Below are 21,266 nucleotides of genomic sequence, written 5' to 3'. Positions count from 1 at the left end.
GAAGTCTCAAACCCCTACTAAGTGGTAGAACTGGGAGTTAAACCTATTCAGCTGGGTACCAGGTTGTGGGCTCCCCTTTGTTCCCCTGGGACAGTGGTCGGCAAACTCACTAGTCAACAGAGGCAAATATCAACAGTACAATGATTGAAATTTCTTTTGAGAGCCAAATTTTTTACACTTAAACTTCTTCTAACGCCACTTCTTCAAAATAGACTCGCCCAGGCCATGGTATTTTGTGGAAGAGCCACACTCAAGGGGCCAAAGAGCCGCATGTGGCTCGCGAGCCGCAGTTTGCTGACCACGGCCCTGGGAGGTGAGGAAATGGAGATATCAACAGGAATATCATAAATCAGTGGTTCTCAAGTGTTTTGGCGTCAGGACCCTTTCACACACTCTCCAAAGTTATCAATGGCCCCAAAGAATTTCTGTTGATATGGTTTATATCCACTGGTATTTACCATATTATAAATTAAACAAGAACACTTAAAGTAGTTATTTATTAATGTATCATAATGATCTCATTTCATAACTTACGATGCATTTTATGAAAAATTACTATGTTTTTCCCCCAAAATAGCGAGAAGAGTGTCATTCTTTAACACTTTTTTCAATCTCTTTAACGTCTGGCTTAATGAAGGACAGCTAGATTCTCGTTCTGCTGCTGCAATCAGGCAGCAGTGACTTCACACTTGGTGTAGCTCCTGGAAAACTCCACTACAGACTTGAGAGGGAAGGAGAGTGAAAAAGGCAAACAGTGTGGCTGTATTATTATAAGAAAAGCTTTGACCACATGGCCCTCCTGCAAAGGCGGTGAGGACCCTGGACCGCACGTGAAGAGCTGCCGGGATGCCCATGGAGTAGGTGGTGCCACTTCCAAGCACGTGCTCCTTGTTTCCAAGGAGGAGCTTGATGATATAGTAACTAATGTGCGTGGCACCTTATGGTTATCAAACCCTTTCATGCGTATTTATTCGCTGGTAAGGTTGCCACGAAGCACAGTTAAATTTGAGTTTCAAATAAGCAACAAATATTTTTAATATAAATATATCCCAAATATATAGGGCATGGGACATACTTATACTAAAAACTACTTGTTGTTTCTCTGAAATCCATTTAACTGGCCTTCCTATGTTTTTATTTGCTAAATCTGACACCCCTACTGGATGGGCCCTTCCTGAATATTGTTTTGTAGAGAAGGGAAAACTGGGAAGCACGGAGAGGTCAATCTCCTGTCCAAGATGCCATGGAAGGAAGGGGGAAAGCTAGGCTCACAGTTGGGCTCTGACTGTGCTCCCCTCCACACACCCCCTGATCTTTCTGAGAACACCATGTATGCTCAGTCACCTGAGCCAGATGTAGGAACCAATCCCTGTGCGCTCTAAAGTCCCCTCTTACCTCAGAAATGCAAATGTTTAAAAAGCAAAATGAGCATAAATTCTTAGCTTTTATCTGCATTCTACACCAATATTATCTATGAGATGTGTATGTCTACACATGCACAGTAAAATTATTTATAAGATATTCTTACAGTATACTTATTTATAACACACTTAGTGGTGAGTTTATTTACATTAGGGAGGTTTTTAAGAAGTCTAAATTACATGAAAGAAGCACCTAAATTGATATTCAGTAAAATACCACCAAGTCCTCCTGAGGGAAAAGTCCTCTTGTTCCACGTTTCCTAATGTAATTTGTTCTGACTCCAGAACACACAATCATTGCAATGGTCACAAATAAACCTCTGCTTTCTGTCTCAGTGAGACCCAAGGCACATAAAGTTTTCATTGGAAATTCTGGATCTTCTTGGTTTGTTCCATTCCAAGAATAATTTTGCATTCCATGTACTTTTAAAGTTGTTGCACAGAAAAGCCTTCTCTTATGAAGAACCGAGTGAGGCACATTGCTGATGATGAAGTGTGTAGGTGGTTCAATGATGGGAATGTTGTGGTGAGGTTGTCTGAAAGAGCCTTGAACTTGACACAAAGAGCCCTGAGATCAATTCCTGGTTCTTTTCTATGACACTGGGTTAAGCACCCTCTCAAGATTGATTTATTCATTTGTAAAATAGGGATAATGATCGTGTTCTGGCTCACTGTATGAATTAGATTAAAATGAGTGCATTTGAAAGCATCTGTCCAGGGATGGGGACATATGGGAGTTTATGGGGAAACCTACCTGCTCCCTTGTTTAAAAAGTATCCTGGCCCAGCCAGTGTGGCTTACTGGTTGAGTATCAACCCATGAACCAGAAAGCCATGGTTCATGGTCAGGGCACAAGCTCTGGTTGCAGGCTTAATCCCCAGTGGAGGGTGTGCAGGAGGCAGCTGATCAATGAGTTCTCTCATCATTGATGTTTCTATCTCTCCCACTCCCTTTCTCTCTGAAATCAAGAAAAACATATTTAAAACACCACACACTCACACACACACACACAAAACACAACAAAACAAAACACAAAAAACAAACAAACAAAAAACAGCACCCTGATTTTCCAAGGTGCTGAAGAGAGAATCTGGCAGGGGTATTTGGTCTCACAGACCCAACTCTTGTTCCCTAATTTACTATGCACCCCATACTGCTCTTTTTAACTCCTTGGGGAAGGCTCACTGCAAGCTAAAGCCAAGATGTTCATATAACAAGACTTTGGTACAGTTTGGAAATAGCTAAGGGAAATAGGCAAAGAGTAAGATAGACAGCATTCCTTGATAAGGAGCTCTCAGAGACTACAGCCCCTGCCCATCTTCCGGGGCCCCTTTACAAAGTCTGGGAGTCCTCAAGACCACCCTCGGGATAAAAAATTTGCTGGAGAGACTCACAGAACTCACTGAAAGCTGTTATACTCAGGGTCACAGTTTATCACAACAAAAGGATACGGAATAAAATCACCCAAGGAAAAAGATATGGGACAGAGTCCAGGAAAGTTCAAAGCATGAAACTTCCTGTTGTCCTTTCCCAATGGAATCATGGGAAGCACTAACCTTTCCTGGAGACAGTGTGTGGCAATACACATAAAGTATTGCCAAGCAGGGAAACTAACCTCAGCCTTGGTGTCCAGAGTTTTTATGGGGGCTTGGTCATGTAGACTTAGTTCACTACCCATGTGGTTGACTTCAGTCTCCAGCCCACCTGAAGGTTACATTGATAACAAGTGGCCCAACCCTCATCCCATAAATTACTTTGTTAGACTATCCAGTGTAGCCATAGGCCCTCACGTAAACAAAAACACTCTTACTGGGCAGGAATTCCAAGGACTTAGATATTACCTCCTAGGAACAAGGGCAAAGGCCAGACCTCTCTTTGGTAGGTTAATTCTTCACTACACATCCTTTGGTCCTGCCTTCCTGCTGAAGGGGTGCCTTTCCCATAAGCTGGGAGCTTGGCTAGATTTCACAACCCAGACCCAAAAAAGTGTGCCTGAGAGAGGAAGACATTCCCACATCCTGTCCCACAAGGGCTGATATTAGACCCGACCTCTCCTCTTAAGGGATTCTCCTTTCTCCACAACCGTGTGTCCCCATAGGACATCACCATCAGAACTTGAGTTTAATGTCATTTTGAGAAACACATGCACAGTGGTAGCGGGTCATTTCTTAACCATTCTCATACTTACTTAAATGTTCATCACAAATCATTTCTTACTCTCTGTTTTTAACCTAAGTCTATAGTTTTCCTTTCGACGATAATTAAAAAGGCTTTGGAATGCTTACAGATAGACATAAGCTGAGACACAGTAAGTGTTACAGTAACTGAAACACCGTTCATTTACATGGTGCTTCAGATTTTACCAGGCCTGTTTCACTTAATGACCACCACCACTCTGTAAGGCTTTGAAGGTAGGTTTTGTTTTCCTCATTTTAGAGATAAGAAAATTGACAGAGAGCCCAGCTGACCTAGCTCAGTGGTTGAGCTTCGATCTGTGAACCAGAAGGTCACGGTTCAATTCCAGGTCAGGGCACATGCCCAGGTTGTGTGCTCAATACCCAGTAGGGGGCATGCAGGAGGCAATTGATCAATGATTCTCTCCTATTGTTGTTTCTATCTCTCCTCCCTTCCTCTCTGAAATCAATAAAAATATATTTTAAAAAAAGAAAATTCTCAGAGAGTTTAACATCTTTCCCAAAGTCATGTGGCTAACAAGTGATGAAATTTAAGACCTTCATCTCAGTTCTAGTTCTGGTTGTGTCTTTTCCACTGTGCAACCTTGAATAAAGTGGACTCATTTGTCTGTGCCTCAGCTGCTACCCTGTGTCAATCTGCCTTTCCCAAGTCACTGTAAATGAGCAGGAGAATGATCAGAATGACACATATGTATTTTTAATTCTAAGTGCTAGGGTAACCGGCATGGGAGACCTGGAGTAAAGGTGTGAAAAGCAGCAGCCTTGGTGGTCTGCAAAGGGAAGGCAGTGCGTGCCCAGCCATCTTCCTCTGTGACCTTGAAATAGTAGATGAGCTCTCTCTTGCTTTCAGTTCTCACTGGGTATTTCTTTTCTTCCTTTATCACAGGTGCTTTTGGACTTGACAGAAGTTATATGGGAAAATCCTTAAAAGGTATGGTGTGGATTTGAGGAAGAAATACATTTATCAAAATCATAATTTAAAAAATACATCTCAGAGACTGAAATAATTTGCCACATGAACAAGAGTGTCAGTGTAGGAGAAATGTAGACTTGCTGTGGTAATTCCAACAAACACAAAAACATGTTTGACATCAAGACAGTGATCATAGATGGATCAGTTAGAGCAGAAATCTAGGGGAATGCAGGTTTCACTTTGCTGGGGAAACACTCATATTTCCCTCAAAAGAAGTATGGCTTACGGGGGAGAAAAGGAAAGAGCAGGGAAAATAGGAAGAGATCAGCGTGGTTCTGTGTTCACTGAGGCCTGCTCTTCAGAAAGAATTTGAGTAATAACTTCAGGTGCCCAGTACTGAGGTTTTACAAGAAATCCACACAGCACAAATGCTTTCTTCACCGTGATAATAGAACCTTCTTGTGTTCCTGAGTTGATCAGCAAATGGTTTCCCAATTAAAGCCTCTGAGAATTTGGAGACGCTTAAAATGAATTCCATTCTATTTTACTAAGAGTCTCCAAATTCTCAAAGGCTTTATTTTATTTGAGTGTGATAATCAAAATGAAATCAAATCCATGATGTTTGTATTGGTATTCACCTTAGTAATTTTATAGAAAATTCTCTCCAAAATAAGTGAAAAACATTTAGTATTATTTTCAGTGTATATAATTCAGAAAACTAGCTAGAAAGAAAAACTGCCCAACCCTGGCCGGTGTGGCTCAGTTGGTTGGAGCATCATCCTATACCAAACAGGTGGCGTGTTCAAGTCTTGTTAGGGCACATACCCAGGTTCTAAGTTTGATCCCTGGTCAGGGTACGTGTGGGAGGCAACTGATTGATGTTTCTCTCTCACAGCAATGTCTCTCTCTTTCTCTCTCTCTCTGTAATAATAATAAAAATTTAAAAAATTGCCCAAGTAAATTATCACCAAGAAAAAAAAATAACATTGTTCAGTACACCTGAAACTAATACAAAATAATATTGAATGTAAACTGTAATTGCAAAATAAAATTTTAAAAATAACGTTCATGTAATAGCATTTGCTTTTTCCCACTATTTCTCTTTACAGACTTGGGAAAGAATTCTGAATATAATTCAAGTAACTGCTCCCTAAGCAGTTCTGAAAACCCATATGCCACTATTAAAGACCCACCTGTACTTATCCCCAAGAACTCGGAGTGTGGTTATGTGGAGATGAAGTCACCAGCACGGAGAGATTCCCCATATGCAGAGATCAATAACTCAACTTCAGCTAACAAGAATGTCTATGAAGTTGGTGAGTCTCCTAAACTAAGAAAGAACCTGGTATGGGAATTTAAAAAGCAAAAAAAAACAACAAAACTTTCAAAGTCTTTGAGAATACAACAGCATTTCATACAAACCTCTTTAAAAATAATGGCCCATATTTTAAATGTAAGCTGTGTTTACCATGATCATATTAATTGATGTCATATAATTTATTTAGGGAAACACCATTTAGAAAATTTAAAGGAAGTTTTCCTTATCTCCCACCTGGTCATCCATCTTTTGTTTTGTAACCATAGTGAATATTTTAGCCTACTTGTGGAATAGCATATGTATCATATTAGCTAATATGTCAACTTAGCCAAAACAAATGGTTCCACTAGATTAAACAGGTGGTTCCAATTCCTGGTTGCTTTCATTATATTAATGTAATATAATGCTTTTAGCAGGATTAAAATATTTTACTTTTAAATTTGTCTAATATATCAGTAAGAGTCTAAACTGTGAGTCTGGTACAAATTAATAAGAATTCAATTTAAAATTAGAGATACTTTGATTGCCTCTTGCAAGTGCAATTTGGGGAAAGTTAAAACATATCAGAGCTATCACTAGCTAGATAATAGGGCTATATCATTTAATTTTTCTTACTCTTTACCTTTGTATCAGTATTTATGATTTAAACTTTAAAAAATTCTTTACTACTTGTAAATGAAGTGACTAATTTACCTCTAGTCGCTAGTGATTCATTTCATGCTGTAGACATGTCACTGAAGATATATAACTATTTTAAAAGTATTAAGACAGCTTTTTAAAATGGAAGGCATAGTGAACTAAATTGTTATAGAAAGGTCAGTAACCAGTCCCCTTTGCACTGTCCCATAAACTTACCATCATAAGATTGGAACTCAACTTATGTTTCCATGAATCGAGTTAACTTCTAAGGACCTCAGTCTTCTCATCTGTAGAGTAAGGGGTTTGCACTAGATTATTTCCCAGGTTTTTCAGACAATGATTCATATCCAGGGTTTCTGTCTATTCCCTGGATGTCTTGATCCCAATCATACAGTCATCCTTTTGTTTCGAGCACTATTTTTGGGCATCAGTGGGTCTACCAACCACACAGTAACCACGTCTGTGATTATAAAAGGATCATTTGTTTTTTAAAATAATATTTTCTTATTTGCCATTTGCAAGAAATTCCATGTTCAATTTATTAATTTTTTATTGCCAATAAATTAACATGTCCCTGGTTGTCACAGAACCTACAGTGAGTGTTGTCCAAGGAATATTCAGCAATAATGGGCATCTGACCCAGGATCCATACGACCTTCCAAAGAACAGTCACATCCCTTGCCATTATGACCTGCTGCCAGTCCGAGACAGTTCACCCTCCCCCACGCGAGAGGACGGAGGCAGCAGCAGCAGCAGCAACAGTGAATGACACCAAAGGACCTTCCGTAGCCGCTGGAACCCTTTCCAGAACTGCAGTTTGGTTCTTCTCCATCCTCAAGTTGCCACCTTATGTGAATGTTAATCGACTTGGTAGGCAATTGCTGGGCATAACCCAGAAAGCTCTGAGGCTGACTGACGGTAGGTCCCTGGGTCCGGGTGGCTGGGCAGGAGATACCATATGATTTTCCATTCTTGTTAGTTTTAGAACTGCACCCCTGAAGCATGATTTCCTGTAAAATCTTGGCGATGAGCATGAACTTGCAGAACTCCTTCAGCAACGTGGGTTGCAGTGGACATGGGTATGATTGTTTGAAAAACTAAAGTTTAAAGATTTTCTTTCTCATTCGCATTGTAGATCTGTACCTAGGATTGTGCAGTTTGCCATAAAATTTAGTGTGAATCACTAAATATGTAGAAGAAAAGGGGCATATTATTGAGTCCTGATTATTTGTGTGTGTGTGTGTGTGTGTGTGTGTTGTGTTTTTTTGTTTTTTTTTTTTTTTTCAGTTGGACTCAGAATTGTAGGGGTAACATGAACCCAGGAGAAAACATTCTGTCAAGTGGCATAACTGGATAGACTGAATAAAACCCTAGCAGAGGTAGAAAATTTAAATATGAAAACTTTAGACTTTTTTTTAGAATGAAGAAATGTACACTTAGAATTATTTTAGAAATACTAGAGTTATTACAGGAGTCAATATGTACCAGGCAGAGGTGATTTTTCTCCCTGTTTGACCCACAGCCCACTTTAGATCCATGACATTATTCCGATCACTGTCCCCATCATACACATTCACCACTTGAGATCCATAACATATCAGTAATTATTTCATAAATATGGAAATGGAATAATTTTATTTTTGACAGACTGGATTGAATGAGTGTATAATGAATGATTGGAAAAGGCTGTAAATTTTAAGTGTACGAAGACACTTAAGTTTTGTAAACCATTAGTAATACATGCTGTAATATAGAATTAGCAGAAAGTTTTTATTAATTTTCCCTAGAAGTGACTGAAATGTTTTTGTGCGTATTTGAGGAAAGGGCACTTTTCTTTTATTAATTGTTGATTTAGAGAAACTATGCTTAAGCTGGTCTTTTGCATTGCTAATATGACATGTATTCCATTTTTCTTTAATTTGTATTTTCATTTTTAAGTTGTATATTCTACGTTTTGTAGTGTTTGAATTGTTAATGAAAAAATATTACATGTCTGTTGTTTCTTGTATTGTTGCCACTTATCTTTTTGCTTGATAAAAATGCATTGCTTTTTTTTTCTTTCGGAGGGAGGAGATAGAAATATATAAATCAAATATATTAAAAATTGGTCATTACTAAAATAGTACAAAACCATAGGTGAATGACTTATAATTGAAATAGACAAGGTTTTCAATATTTTAAAATGGAGTTCCTTTGGTCTGTGGGTTCTGAGTCTTGGTTAAACCGGGGGGCGGGGGGGAGTGGGGAGCTATTGTTCCTGAGTGAGTGCCACAAACTGCTCTTACTAACACCTTCACTAGGGTGATCATATAATTGATCCTCCAAACTGGGACACTTTAGAGAGTAAATGCGGACATTATCAATGATTATCCTGCAATGGGCTTCAATCTGGACTGCTCCAGGCAAAACAGAACGGATGCTCATCCAGTGCATACTGATCATGCAATAACATTTTCACCACAAGGTAGTTGTTCATGAGAATGCAAATGTAATGCCAGAAAGTTAGTTTCTCTTTCTTGGACCTGCGTGAGCAAGCCAAAGGGCTGGAAGGCTGAAAGCAGAAGCAGCTTCATAAGAGAACACATTGGTCTTCAATCTTTTAAAGACACCCTATGTGGTGTCCTGTCTCAGGGAGTCAATTAGCAAATATATATTGTGCACCTATTCTGCCGGTAGTACACGTGTGGCATTGTCCCCACCAGTCATTGAGTGGGGATATCCAGTGATTTCATGTCATACACCTGCACCTGTGATGGCAGTTTGGTCAGATGGATGACAGAACAAACATACTTAGAGCATTTACTCCTTTGGTGCCTCTTTCTTTTAGGGAACCCCAAAGTTAATTCAAGGAGATATGGGCTTGCCTGGAATACACCTTAGAAAGAATTGATTTATTCCAACAGTTAACCACTGCCTGACTCTTGCGCAATGATAGGGGGTAGGCATCTATTGGAGGCTTTTGTTAGTCAATAGCCATAAAGAGTCCTTATTGGTAAGAAAAAAGTGACATCCCCCCCCCCCCACTTTCTTTTTTTTAAGGATCATCTCTTCAAATTTCCATGGTAAGTCTGAGTTTTCCCAATACTCCCTGGAGATAAGTAAAAGACAAAAAATACCTGTTTCTTTTCTCATTCCACTATAGGAAGAGGGGAGGGGAAGGGAGAGAAGGGTATACTGACCCTAAAACTCATTCACATCTGCATGCCACACAATTATCACATTGGTAATAAAAAGGGTTCCTAGATTTCCCTGACCATTGATTTTATCATAGGCATGTTCTTATGGTATTAATCTCAGTTGCTTATTTTGAATTAGTGCACTTCTCAATTTAAAATCATGATACATTTTACAAGTTTCATATGTTCTGTGTACTGCAATCACAGAAGTAAAAAGTCTAGGACTTCCAAGAACCAAATTTGTAAATATAAACTCAAAATGAATACTGTTACATTTTGTTAGTATATAAAGAGCTTCAGTTTGGCCTTGTCATTTAGAGTTAGCAGTCCTTGTCGTAGTATTCAATGTGCAGTTGTAACTGATAGAAAGATTGAGTTTGGGTAATGCCACAGAGTGCCCTAGAATTCTTAAAGTTGTTACTGAGAGTCTACCTCCCTCCCCATTGTTTTCTTTGGTGTCTTCGATTGAATCTAAACAATAAGGACTTTTCCAGGCCTTGTTTTCATTTGTTGCGAGGACACCTGGAAGTAGACATCCTGGTCTTCCCAAGGCATGCCCAGCACTGATGTGGTGACCAAGGCCCATGGCAGGCCCTCCCCACAGAAGTGGAGCTAAGGTTACAGTTTGTAAAATAACGAATTTTCTATCTCTAGGTAACGTCTTTATTATTCAAAATAAGTATTTAAGAGGTATTTTGGTCTTCAAGGCTTTATGTCATGGAAATGTACATAGATATGCAAGTGTGAATCACATGGTGTGGATGGGCAATTGTTTATTAACTAAAGATGTTTACTGCCCTTTTAAGGTCCTCTTCAAATTAGTATCCGAACACTGGGTCTGCTTATTCCAGTTTAGTATTTAGTCCAGGCTTCGTTATGATGTGAGCAAATAGCAATATAATTTTTTAAAGGAAAAAAATGAGACTATATTAAGTTTTCTTGATTTTAGTAAACAAAAAAAAAATTCTTTCAGTGTTAAAATATCTTTTCTCCTAAGATGATAACTTTCATCATTATTAGCCTCCATTTATATCATCAAAATGTGTTATAGATGAATGCAATAAACTTTCTAATAGAAAAAATGTAAAGTAGTGTTTATTTCTGTGTTTCATCCCATTACTAATTAAAGAGAAGAAAAAACTTATGATCCTACTGGAAAAATTAATATTTTTCATGTGTGGCCTGATAGCACTTTATATATACACTAGAGGCCCGGTGCATGAATTTGTGTACCAGTGGGGTCCCTCAGCCTGGCCTGTGGGATCCGGCCAAAACCAGCTCTCTGACATCCCCCAAGGGGTCCCAGATTGTGAGAGGGCGCAGGCCAGGCCGAGGGACCCCACCAGTGCAAAATCAGAGCCAGGGAGGGACGTGGGAGGTTGGCCAGCAGAGGAGGGACTGCCACCATGGGAGGGCTCCAGGGCGTGTCTGGCCCATCCCACTCAGTCCTGATCAGCCATACCCCAGCAGCAAGCTCACCTACCAGTTGGAGCATTTGGTGGTCAGTGCACATCATAGCAAGAGGTTAAGTGACCTTAGCATATCATTAGCATATTACACTTTGATTGGTTGAACAGATGACTGGACAACCAGACACTTAGCATATTAGGCTTTTATTATATAGGATTACAAAAAAACAAGTATACTTTATAATATTTAATTGCTCATGTATCTGCTTTACCTTCAGCATTCTTGTTCTTAAAGGAGAGAGGAAACATTTTATTCATATTTGGATCCCTGGAACCCAGGTCAGTGGCTGATAGGTCTTCTAGAAATAGCTTTAGTTTATCTTATGGGGATTTTCTTTTTAAACCTCAGTAGCCTATTAATGCTTTCTTTTATAATTAAAACATTTCTGAAACACTCACTTTATTGCATCAAATATGAATAAAACATTTCTTCTCTCAATAACTGTTTATTTACTGAGGGCCTAAGTACCAAGCACAGTAGGGATGCAGGGAAATATATGATATGAGCTACTTTTGAGTCACTCATTAATATTATTTATTAGGGAAATAAAGTATCTTACTAACTGTGTGACTTTGGGAAGTTACTTGACTTCTGCGGGCCTTGACTTCTATATTGTATAATGCTGGAAATAACAGTACCTATTTCAAGGAATTTTGTGAGAATTTAATAACTTTCTACATACAAAGCACTTCATTGTCTACATGTGGTAGATAGCTGCTGTTAGCTGTGTAACAATTATGAAAAATTAACCAATAATATGATTCAGTTTGTTATAACCAGATGAGTTATGAGGCTGGTAAGTCAGAAGTGAGCATTTAATGAGTATTACGAAACCTACATGTCCATGTGACCACATCCTGATCTATTTTTGTACTATAAAAAAATTTCTTTTTTTTTTAAAAGATTTTTTTTTTAAATGTATTTTATTGGTATTTCACAGAGAGGAAGGGAGAGGGATAGAGAGCTAGAAACATCGATGAGAGAGAAACATCGATCAGCTGCCTCCTGCACACCTCCCACTGGGGATGTGCCCGCAACCAAGGTACATGCCCTTGACCGGAATCGAACCCGGGACCTTTCAGTCCGCAGGCCGACGCTCTATCCACTGAGCCAAACCGGTTTGGGCTATAAAAAAATTTCATACGTATTTTATTTCTGGAGTAGTAATTGAGAAAAACAATAATAATATGATTTCATCTTCCAGTAATACGTTATCTTCCTAAGAATTGTGAATGCTTTTGAAATGTTTGGGTGTGGGATTCTGGAAAGATGGTGCCCTGGCCTTGCATCCCATCCTGGCAAATACAGCTGTCCAGATACAGTCAGGGCTGCCCTTGGCCACCTGAAGAGGCTCCACCCACAGTGGGACAGCAAGTCCTTGAAAGGGGTGCATGTAGGGAGCAAAATGTAAATGGGAGTTGCTGGGAGGACTGTGGAGAGAGTGTCTGGGGAGAGCCAGCTGACCTGGGAGATACACAAGGAGGAAAAAAGCAAAGACTGTCTCTGCTGCATGCGTGCAGCAATGACAGGCTACCATCTCAGGAGGGGTAGTGTCCAGGCAGGGCTAAGATCAGATTTCCCTGCTTGGACTTGTGAACCAAGAGGCCTTCTGCCACTTACATCAACATCCAGCAAAGGCGATCTCTGGCTGCCCACTGAGGGGAAAACCCCTATTCTGCCGCCAATACGCAGGAAAGACCAGAGAGATCCACAGAAGAGTTGAAAACCAGCATGTTATCAACTCAAACAGGCAGAGAAAAGTCACAAACCACTTGATGGAAACATCACAGCCCAGGTAGAACCACAATAAACCTCTACTGTGGAGGTGGAGCTAATGTAGATAATGGAAGAAATCCTAGATAAAATATGATTAAAACTTTTCAAGGTATATTGTAGGACCAGAGGAAGTTTTCTGGAGCTGAAAATAATGATTTGCCAATTAAACTATGTGGGCTGCTTTAAGGTGGCACTCTAGTTCTCTTACTAAAATCCATGGCCTCGTCTTTGCCTTAGTTTCAGTGTGGTGATCCCGGTGGCCTGTGGGTCAATGTTTAGCCGCCAGCTGTCTGAAAAATAATTGCAGGCACTGATCTGTATGTAGCACTTTCTCATGTCCTCCCACCAGGGCCCATTTGAAGCTACAACAAGACATCACTGGATGGTTAGGGAGAGATGCTCCGTAGCACACCATTATATGGTTTCTTCACAACATAGACACGATAACTGTAAATACCATCAAGGACATAACTAATAGTAAAAGGTAGTAAAATAATTAAAATTGGTGAATTTTAAGCACAACTTTTAAAATTATACCTTACTGAATTGTAAACATATATACTTTAATTTTAATAATGACTATGTGTAACAACTGGCTCACAGAATTCCTAAAGTTTAAACAGTTGGCTCTCAACAAGCCCATATGAGTTGCTTCAGCACATCACTGTTTGTGTAACCCTGATTTTCGATTGTCCAAGCAGACCATGATCTCAAGCCACTGACATTAATTCACAGAAGGAGCTCACAGTGTATTTCCTCCTGCCTTTTAATTTTACATCCAGAAAAACTTGGCCCATTAAGTTTATACATTCACGTAAGCATTTATTTACTGAAAATACCATGAGCAGTGTCTTCTCAAATGTATACATTTCTGATGGACTCATTTTACCAGAAAACGATGATAGGAACTGGATTCCTTCTTTCTTAAAAGATCCTCAGACTAATTTGGCCTTGAAGGAGAGCCCCTCCTTAGTGGCTTTCCCGAGAAGCATTGAATTAGAAGTTGACTTCATTCAAGGGTCCTGGGCTCCTTATGCTATATAAACTCTTAGGATGACGATTTATTTAGGAGTTGCCATTCAGAAAAAAATACACTTATGCACAGAGCTATTTTATGATGCCATTGCTTATAACTATACACAGAGTTCCTTAACTTTGTAATAGAACCCACTTGAGACTTTTCCCAGGATAAATGCCCAACTAACAGAGACCATTAAAAATGGATGACTGTGTTATAAGAACTGGATTGACTGTTTTCTTCACAGTGCACTGGTTTGAAAAAGACTCACTTTAATATTTCTATTCAGTAAATAGCTGGGCATTGATAAAAACCAACTGCTTGAATTATAGCTACAATTTTTTTTTTTAAGTACTGAATATTTTTTTGTATTGCCGGTAGATTTTATTTCTGGCAGAAAGTAAACTGCTGTTGAATCACTAGACGAAGATAATTTTAAAACACTGGAATGGAAGGCAGGTGTTTTCTTACTTGTCTGAGATGTTAAAAGAAAGCCCTGACAGCTTAAGCTCAAGGGTTAGTCTCCAGAAAGAATGAATTTAAAAAGTGGAAAAAATATGCAGAGGCTCAAACTATTGCTATTTTTCTTTGTAGAGAAAAGTATAAGGTGGTTGCCAGTGAATACCCTTAAACTTGGAGTGAGAAACCATGTGGCCATATTAATGATGAGAAAATGCCTTTTGGTTATTAAAAAAGTGTCATTTTCCTTAGAAGGAGAACTGATTCTTCCAGGAGCTCAGCACCTGATATATAAAATGGATTTCCATTAAGTAATTTTAATTGTATAAACAAATATAAGAACATTACATACTTCATTAAGTGCTTTAAACTTTAAAAGCAAGTCAGTATTAATTTACATGAATAGTAAAAAGCCACAGTGCCATTAAACAAAACCTTTAAGACTAAGCATAATCTATTAAAACATTATCACGTAAGTCTATATATTACAGAATACAAGACACATTTCCTGTTCTAAAGGCAGACTGACTTAAATGATGTAGGCCAGGACAGCCTCCCTTAGACTAATCTCGTCGCCACCCAAGGTGATGACTTGAAGGAAGACGTTTCTTAGGTGTTTGCATCCTGAATTATTCACTTTAAAAAAACTGGACTCCCTACTTTATAGTCAGAGCTCTTATATTCTTGGAAATCAGTTCAGAGGCAAAGGACAAACAAGTTCTCCAAGGAAAACCTCAGAGGAATCGGGGGAAACCAGCAACCGCTCTGAGAAGCCGTGGCCCTTTATCTAAAGACAGAGCTGGCTGGTGTGATCAGCCAGAACCCAAATCCTCTGGTGGCAGCGGATTTCTTCCTGACGTTTTTTACTCACAGCTGCTCTCAGCGTCTTGTTACTTCAAGCATGCAGAAGTGGAGCGTGTTGCGTGTACACAGCCATTACCGTGTTGATTAGAACAGAAGTCTTACAGCATTCCTAAGTAGGAGTTAAAGACAGATGTTGATTTGATTTCTCTCTGCTCCTCTGTGGAGGACCATTTCACCCCTCCTTCAACTCCTCCCCCGCTGTCCTCTCATCCCACCACATCCAGACCACACCACCTCTTCCAAGCATTGCTTTACCATGCAAAGAAGATTTTGCCACTGTATTTAAAGAATTCTGATCTCATTTTATGGTTAGTCACAGCCATTATTTAAGTCTCCATGTTTATTTATTTTCCTTCTCTCTATGTACCTTACTGTCTTCATTATCTATTTTTTCAGAGCTATAGATGAGGCTTTTATCGTGACTACTGCAAATTCTTTCTAGGATTGAGAGAAATATACTTGAAATGATATTCAAATTGATACCATTTGAGAAGGATAGAATGAATGAAGTTGCTATCAACATCTATGTGCAGGTTTTTGTGTGGGCACAGTTTTCAGTTCATTTGGGTAAATGCCAAGGAGTGCAGCTGTTGGATCAATATGGCAAGTATGTTTAGTTTTGTAAGAATCTGCCAGATTGTCTCTGATGTGGCGGCGCCATGTTGCATTGTCACCAGCAGTGAATGAAAGCCCCTGCTGTTCCACATCCTCACCAACATTTGGTGTTGTCAGTGTTCCAGATTTGGGCCATTCTGATAGGTGTGTAGTGGTATCTCATTGTTATAATTTGAATTTCTGTAATGACATCTGACCAGATGTCTTTTGGAAATCTTTTCTCCCTGTCTATGCTTGTCCTCATAGTCTCTTGACGGTGTCTTTCACAGAGCAGAAGTTTTTAATGAACCCCACCTTATTATTTTCTTCACAGCTTGTACCGTGATGATGTATCTAAAAGTCATCATCATATCCAAAACTGCCAGTTTTTCCCTGTGTTAACTTTTAGAAGTTTTATATTTTTGCATTTTACATTGATGTCTATGGTTCATTTTGAGTTAATTTTTGTGAAGGTGTAAGGTTTTTGTCTAGATTCCTTTTTTTTTTTTTTTTTGCATGTGGATGTCCAGTTGTTGCAACATCATTTGTTGGAAATACAATCTTAGCTCCATTATATTGTCTTTGCTCTTTTGTCGAAGTTCAGTTAACTGTATTTGTGTGGGTTGTTTCTGGGCTCTCTGTTCTGTCCCCTTGACCTATCTGTCTACTGTTTCACCAACTATCTCCGTTTCATCTGTGGTTGAGTGACATTTATGTGGGGAAATTTTTCAGTTGTTATTGGTTAAATATTATTTCTCTTCCTAGCTTTCTTTTTTCCTTCTGCTATTCCCGTTGTGTGTATGTCAGATCTTTTGTAGTAGTCCCAGAGATCTTAGAAATCGTGGGGGGGGGGGGGGGGGGGTTCTGTCTTCTTTCTCTTTGCTTTTCAATTTGAGAAGTTTCTGTTGTGCTATCCTCATGCTCAGAGATGTTTCCCTCAGCTGTGTCCAGTTTGAGCCCATCCAGTGCAGTCTTCATTTGTTACAGTGTTTTTTGATCTCTAGCATTTCTTTTTTATTCGTCCTTAGAATGTCCATGTGTGCTTACATTACCCCCCCCCCCTTTTCTTGCATATTGCCTACTTTGCTACTAAATCCTTTAGTAGATTAATCATAGCTTCGAAAAATTCCTGGTCTGATCATTTCAACATTTGTATTATATCTGATTTTGGTCTAATGCTTGCTCAGTCTCTTCGAACTTTGTTTTTGCCTTTTACTATGACTTACAACTTTTTAAAATTTTTATTTATTGATTTGAGAGAAAGAAAGAGAGAGAGATAGAGAAATATCAATTTGTTGTTGTAGTATGCATTCAATGATTGATTCTTGTATGTGCCCTGACTGGGGATCGAACCGCAACCTTGGCGTAGTGGACGATGCTCTAACCATAGAGCATCCAAGACATATGCCTTATCACTTCTCATTGAAAGGTGAACTTAATATATTAGGTAAAAGAAAGTAGGGTGGGCAGGAGCTGTACTGTAATGGTAAGGTGTGGGGGAGGGGAAGTGACCCCTCCTCCTGTGCTCCATTGCCTTCGGTGTCCCTGGGCTGGAAGCTCACAAGTGTTCCTCATCCCCCGCCCCTCCTGTCAGGTGGGACAGGCGGGAGGGGCTGGAGGCGGGCGTTCCCTTCCCCCAGGGCGGCCAGGCTGGGATAGCCTTCACCTGAGGTCAGGCTTGTTAAGAGCTGAGTGCTCACCCTGGTGTTTCAAATGGCTCCTTTCCCCTCCTCCCACCAGGAGCACGAGGGGGTTTTCTCCACCATTCTCTGGGAGAACCTGCTCTGAGTTCTTGGCGGGGAAACTTCCAGGAGCATGGGCACCCCTAAGGACTGGGTCCCCCGGAGTTTCTCTGCTCTCAAAGACTTGTTCATCCCGAGCCTCCGGGCCTCCGCACCTCCCTGGCTCACAGCAGTTCGGGCCTCCTGCCCTGTCTCTGCTCCGGTGAGTTGTGACTCTTTATCCAGTCAGTCTCTCGCATTTGGGGGTAGTGGTGGTGCTGTGACCTCCCTTCTCCGGCGGAGCTAAGACAACTTACTGGCTTTTCAGTGTGTCCAGCTTTTTACTGGTTATAAAGTGGCGTGGCGACCTCTAAGCTCTTTGCGAGTGCATGTGGGACTGGAAAAGGGAAGCCTGCGGTATCATTTTATATCAAGGAGATGAATACACCCTAATCCTGAGTGAGTAATTGCGGTGCTGGAGAAATGCTGAATTCTTCCTTCTTGAATATGCAAATGACCCTTAGTCATTGGTTCTAAACTACACTTAGAAGGGCCTACTGTATTACTAGAACTTTTCAGTGATTAACATTTCAGCTGTTTTAATAACAGAAGAAATGTGCATTTTGAAAGTTTCATTTTTATCATTTCATGTAATGGTATCTATTTGGTGCGGTGTGGAATATTGTACATTAGGAAATTATTCTTATCTTTTGGGAGCTTCTGGTCTAATTTAAATCCTCTACCTTTTATGTAGAAAAGCCAAGAGAAAAGGTATTAATGCCTTTTTCCTTGGCACCTGCTAGTCCTAAACTCCATGAAGAGTTCTAAAATGTTAAAATGCAACTGTGCATCTCTTCTAAAAGTAAGGGTCACCGTATTTATTAAAAATAAGGATAAGTAGCTGTTTTCACTGCCTGAGCCAGATTAGTGCTTATTCTCTTGAAAGAGTGTAAAATTCACTCAAACTGCCCAATTCTACACTTTTTTCCTCTTCTTTCCTCATCCAAACATGTATGAAATAATGGCTGAATCCTTTCCTGTCAGGACACCGCTAGGTAATAAATCCCTTCATACTTGAAGCGGCAAGTGATTTCATTTATCTCTGATCAAGGAATCCAAATAGTTGCATAAATTGGAAAGACAAACCCAAGAAAAACAGGGATTGACTGTCACTGTAAACCTTTTTATTTCTTTGCAATTATTTTCAGATGTGTTGTTCATTGGTCTCGTTACCTTTCAATGCTATCATTTGTGCTTCTGCTATCAGATAATGTTTTGCCCAGATTCCAAATCAGATGTGATCAATCCAAAGTTTTTAAGGTATTATCATGACTTAAATGAAAATGGAGGATGGCCATTCATCACTTTTGAAAGCTAAAGGTTTTTTTTTGTTTTTTTTTTTCACAATCCTTCAGCATGTCCATGAGATGGAGCTAGGGGCTTTCTCACGATTAATCCACACCTCAAAGCTTACATGTCCACACAGATATAATGTCCTATGGCTTTGCTATTAGTTTTTTGTTTTTTAATCCTCATCTGAGGACATGTTTAGTGAGAGGAAAGGGGTGGGAGGGAGGGAGGGAAGGCCGTCAATATCAATCAGTAGCCTTCCATATGTGCCCTGACTGCAAATCGAACCGGCAACCTTTTGGTGCACAGGACGAAGCTCAACCAACTGAGCGACTCTTTATTTTTTTCTTAGCATCTTAAGGTTGCTGTGAGGCAGCCAATATGAAACACAGAAAATCCACACTCATGATAACTTGGCAGTTTCTATTGTGAGGCCTTGAATTCTAGCTCAAAGCTTCAGTCAGAAACTAAAGGGGTTATGCAGGAAGTGGAATTCTGTTTCAGTACAAACTCAGGTATAAGCAGAAATCCTTCCAGATTTGGAATGAAGAACCTAGGCTCCTGCCATAGATTTGTATCCAACGAGAGGAGAAACTCTACACAGACTAATAACCCAGTTTGCAAAGGTTTTTTTCACAATCCTTCAGCATGTCCATGATATGGAGCTAGGCTTTCTCACGATTCTGATGAGTGCTATCCAACCTAGCTAACTTTCACCTGTGTGGACACCCAGGTCCACGGAGACTCAGACAGGGAAAGGGCAGTTTGCCTGAGCCTTAGCTCACTTCAGTTCTGGCTTAGCTACAAGCACGTATGCCTGAACTGAAATGGGTTATGAAGATACATTTGGCTCTAAAGCAGGGGTGGGCAAACTTTTTGACTCGAGGACCACAATGGGTTCTTAAACTGGACCAGAGGGCCGGAACAAAAGCATGGATGGAGTGTTTGTGTGAACTAATATAAATTCAAAGTAAAGGAGCGGAGGGGAGAGCAAGAGAACTGGATAGAACAGCCGGATCCGGCCCGCGGGCCGTAGTTTGCCCACGGCTGCTCTAAAGAGTCTTAGATGTCGGGCCTTGGGAAAATTGCAAATTTTTAATAAAGGGCAATCAATTTGAAAGGTTTTCACACTTCTTATTTTATTTTATTTTTTAAAAAATTTATTTTTATTGATTCCAGAGAGGAAGGGAGAGGGAGAGAGAGAGAGAGAAACATCAACAATGAGAGAGAATCATTAATTGACTGCCTCCTGCACACCCCGTACTGGGGGTTGAGCCCACAACCCAGGCATATGCCCTGACCAGTAATCAAACCTGGGACCCTTCAGTCCGCAGGCTGACGCTAGCCACTGAGCCAAACTAGCTAGGGCAGTTTTAACACTTTTTAGAACAAAGATTGGAACTTGGTTGCAGCAACTGTCTTGTATGCCATTGGGAATATAAATTAATCTTCACTCTAAACCTACTAATCTGTTCTCATCATGAGGGACATAACCCAATAGTCCTAAATAGAGATTCTCTAAAAGGGATTCAGAGATAGTCATTTTATGGATTTGACAAAGAATTTAATTCAATTGTCAAGAAAGCAATTATAGGATCAAAAGTGAGAAGGGAACTTTAAAAAGAGAAGTTCCAAGAACTTATATGAAACTGATTCTGTATTTCCATGACATTTATGATGGAAGATGTCTCATAGAAGTGATAACTTAGAGCATATATGCTCAAATCCATTGTTATACTAGTAAAAATTGGTGAACATCTGTTGGGGGTGATGAACTGGTAAAAAAAAAATTAGAGAAAATAATTTACCTGGTCTTACAATATATTTCAAACCCAAACTCTTTAATCTTATTTGTTATTTTTATGACTAGTTACTTTATTTTTATTTATTAATTCAGTACTTGCTCGTTGTGAATTGTTTTAGACCAGAAAAAATAACAAAGTCACCTTCCAGAGATAGCCGTAAGAGCATTTTGTTCTTAAATACACTAAATAATCATGCTGTATGTACCGTTTTGCATACTTACAATTTTTACTAGTCTGTTCTATTTAATTTATCATATCATTTACTTAATTACTTACCTTTGGATATTTGTTTCCAAAATTTCAGTATATTTTATAGGGCAGCACCGTAACGAGCATCCCTTCAGCCTTAATCATCAAAACGTTTCAAAGTGGAAGGTCTGGGTCAAACACCATAAAAAAGTCTGAAGCATCTAATGCCTGTTGTATTTTTCTCTGGAAGATTTAGTATCAATGTATCTGTGTATATTTTAACCTTTTAAAAGTGTGTGGTTTCGGGGGGCTGGAGGGGATGAGCAAGTGGCTAGTAAATTTCCATTCCACAGTGAGC

The 21,266-nt window shown here is 39.6% G+C and overlaps 1 protein-coding gene across 3 annotated transcripts in view; it reads left to right on the top strand.

Moving 5' to 3' along the window:
• Positions 1-8,492, top strand: part of MEGF10 (multiple EGF like domains 10) — a 171,323-nt gene extending 162,831 nt beyond the window's left edge. For all 3 annotated transcript variants that reach the window (XM_080677241.1, XM_080677240.1, XM_080677239.1), the window contains 3 exons: positions 4,503-4,547; positions 5,639-5,845; positions 7,074-8,492. In XM_080677241.1, coding sequence (XP_080533367.1) covers positions 4,503-4,547; positions 5,639-5,845; positions 7,074-7,255 — 434 coding nt within the window. In that variant the 3' untranslated portion in view covers positions 7,256-8,492. The remainder of the gene's footprint in view (positions 1-4,502; positions 4,548-5,638; positions 5,846-7,073) is intronic.
• Positions 8,493-21,266: the final 12,774 nt, after the last annotated feature.

The sequence above is a fragment of the Plecotus auritus genome (assembly GCF_963455305.1).
Source record: "Plecotus auritus genome assembly, chromosome: 7".
Taxonomy (NCBI): Eukaryota; Metazoa; Chordata; class Mammalia; order Chiroptera; family Vespertilionidae; genus Plecotus; species Plecotus auritus.
Note: the sequence above shows the minus strand (reverse complement) of the source record. Positions and strands in the feature narration are given on the sequence as shown.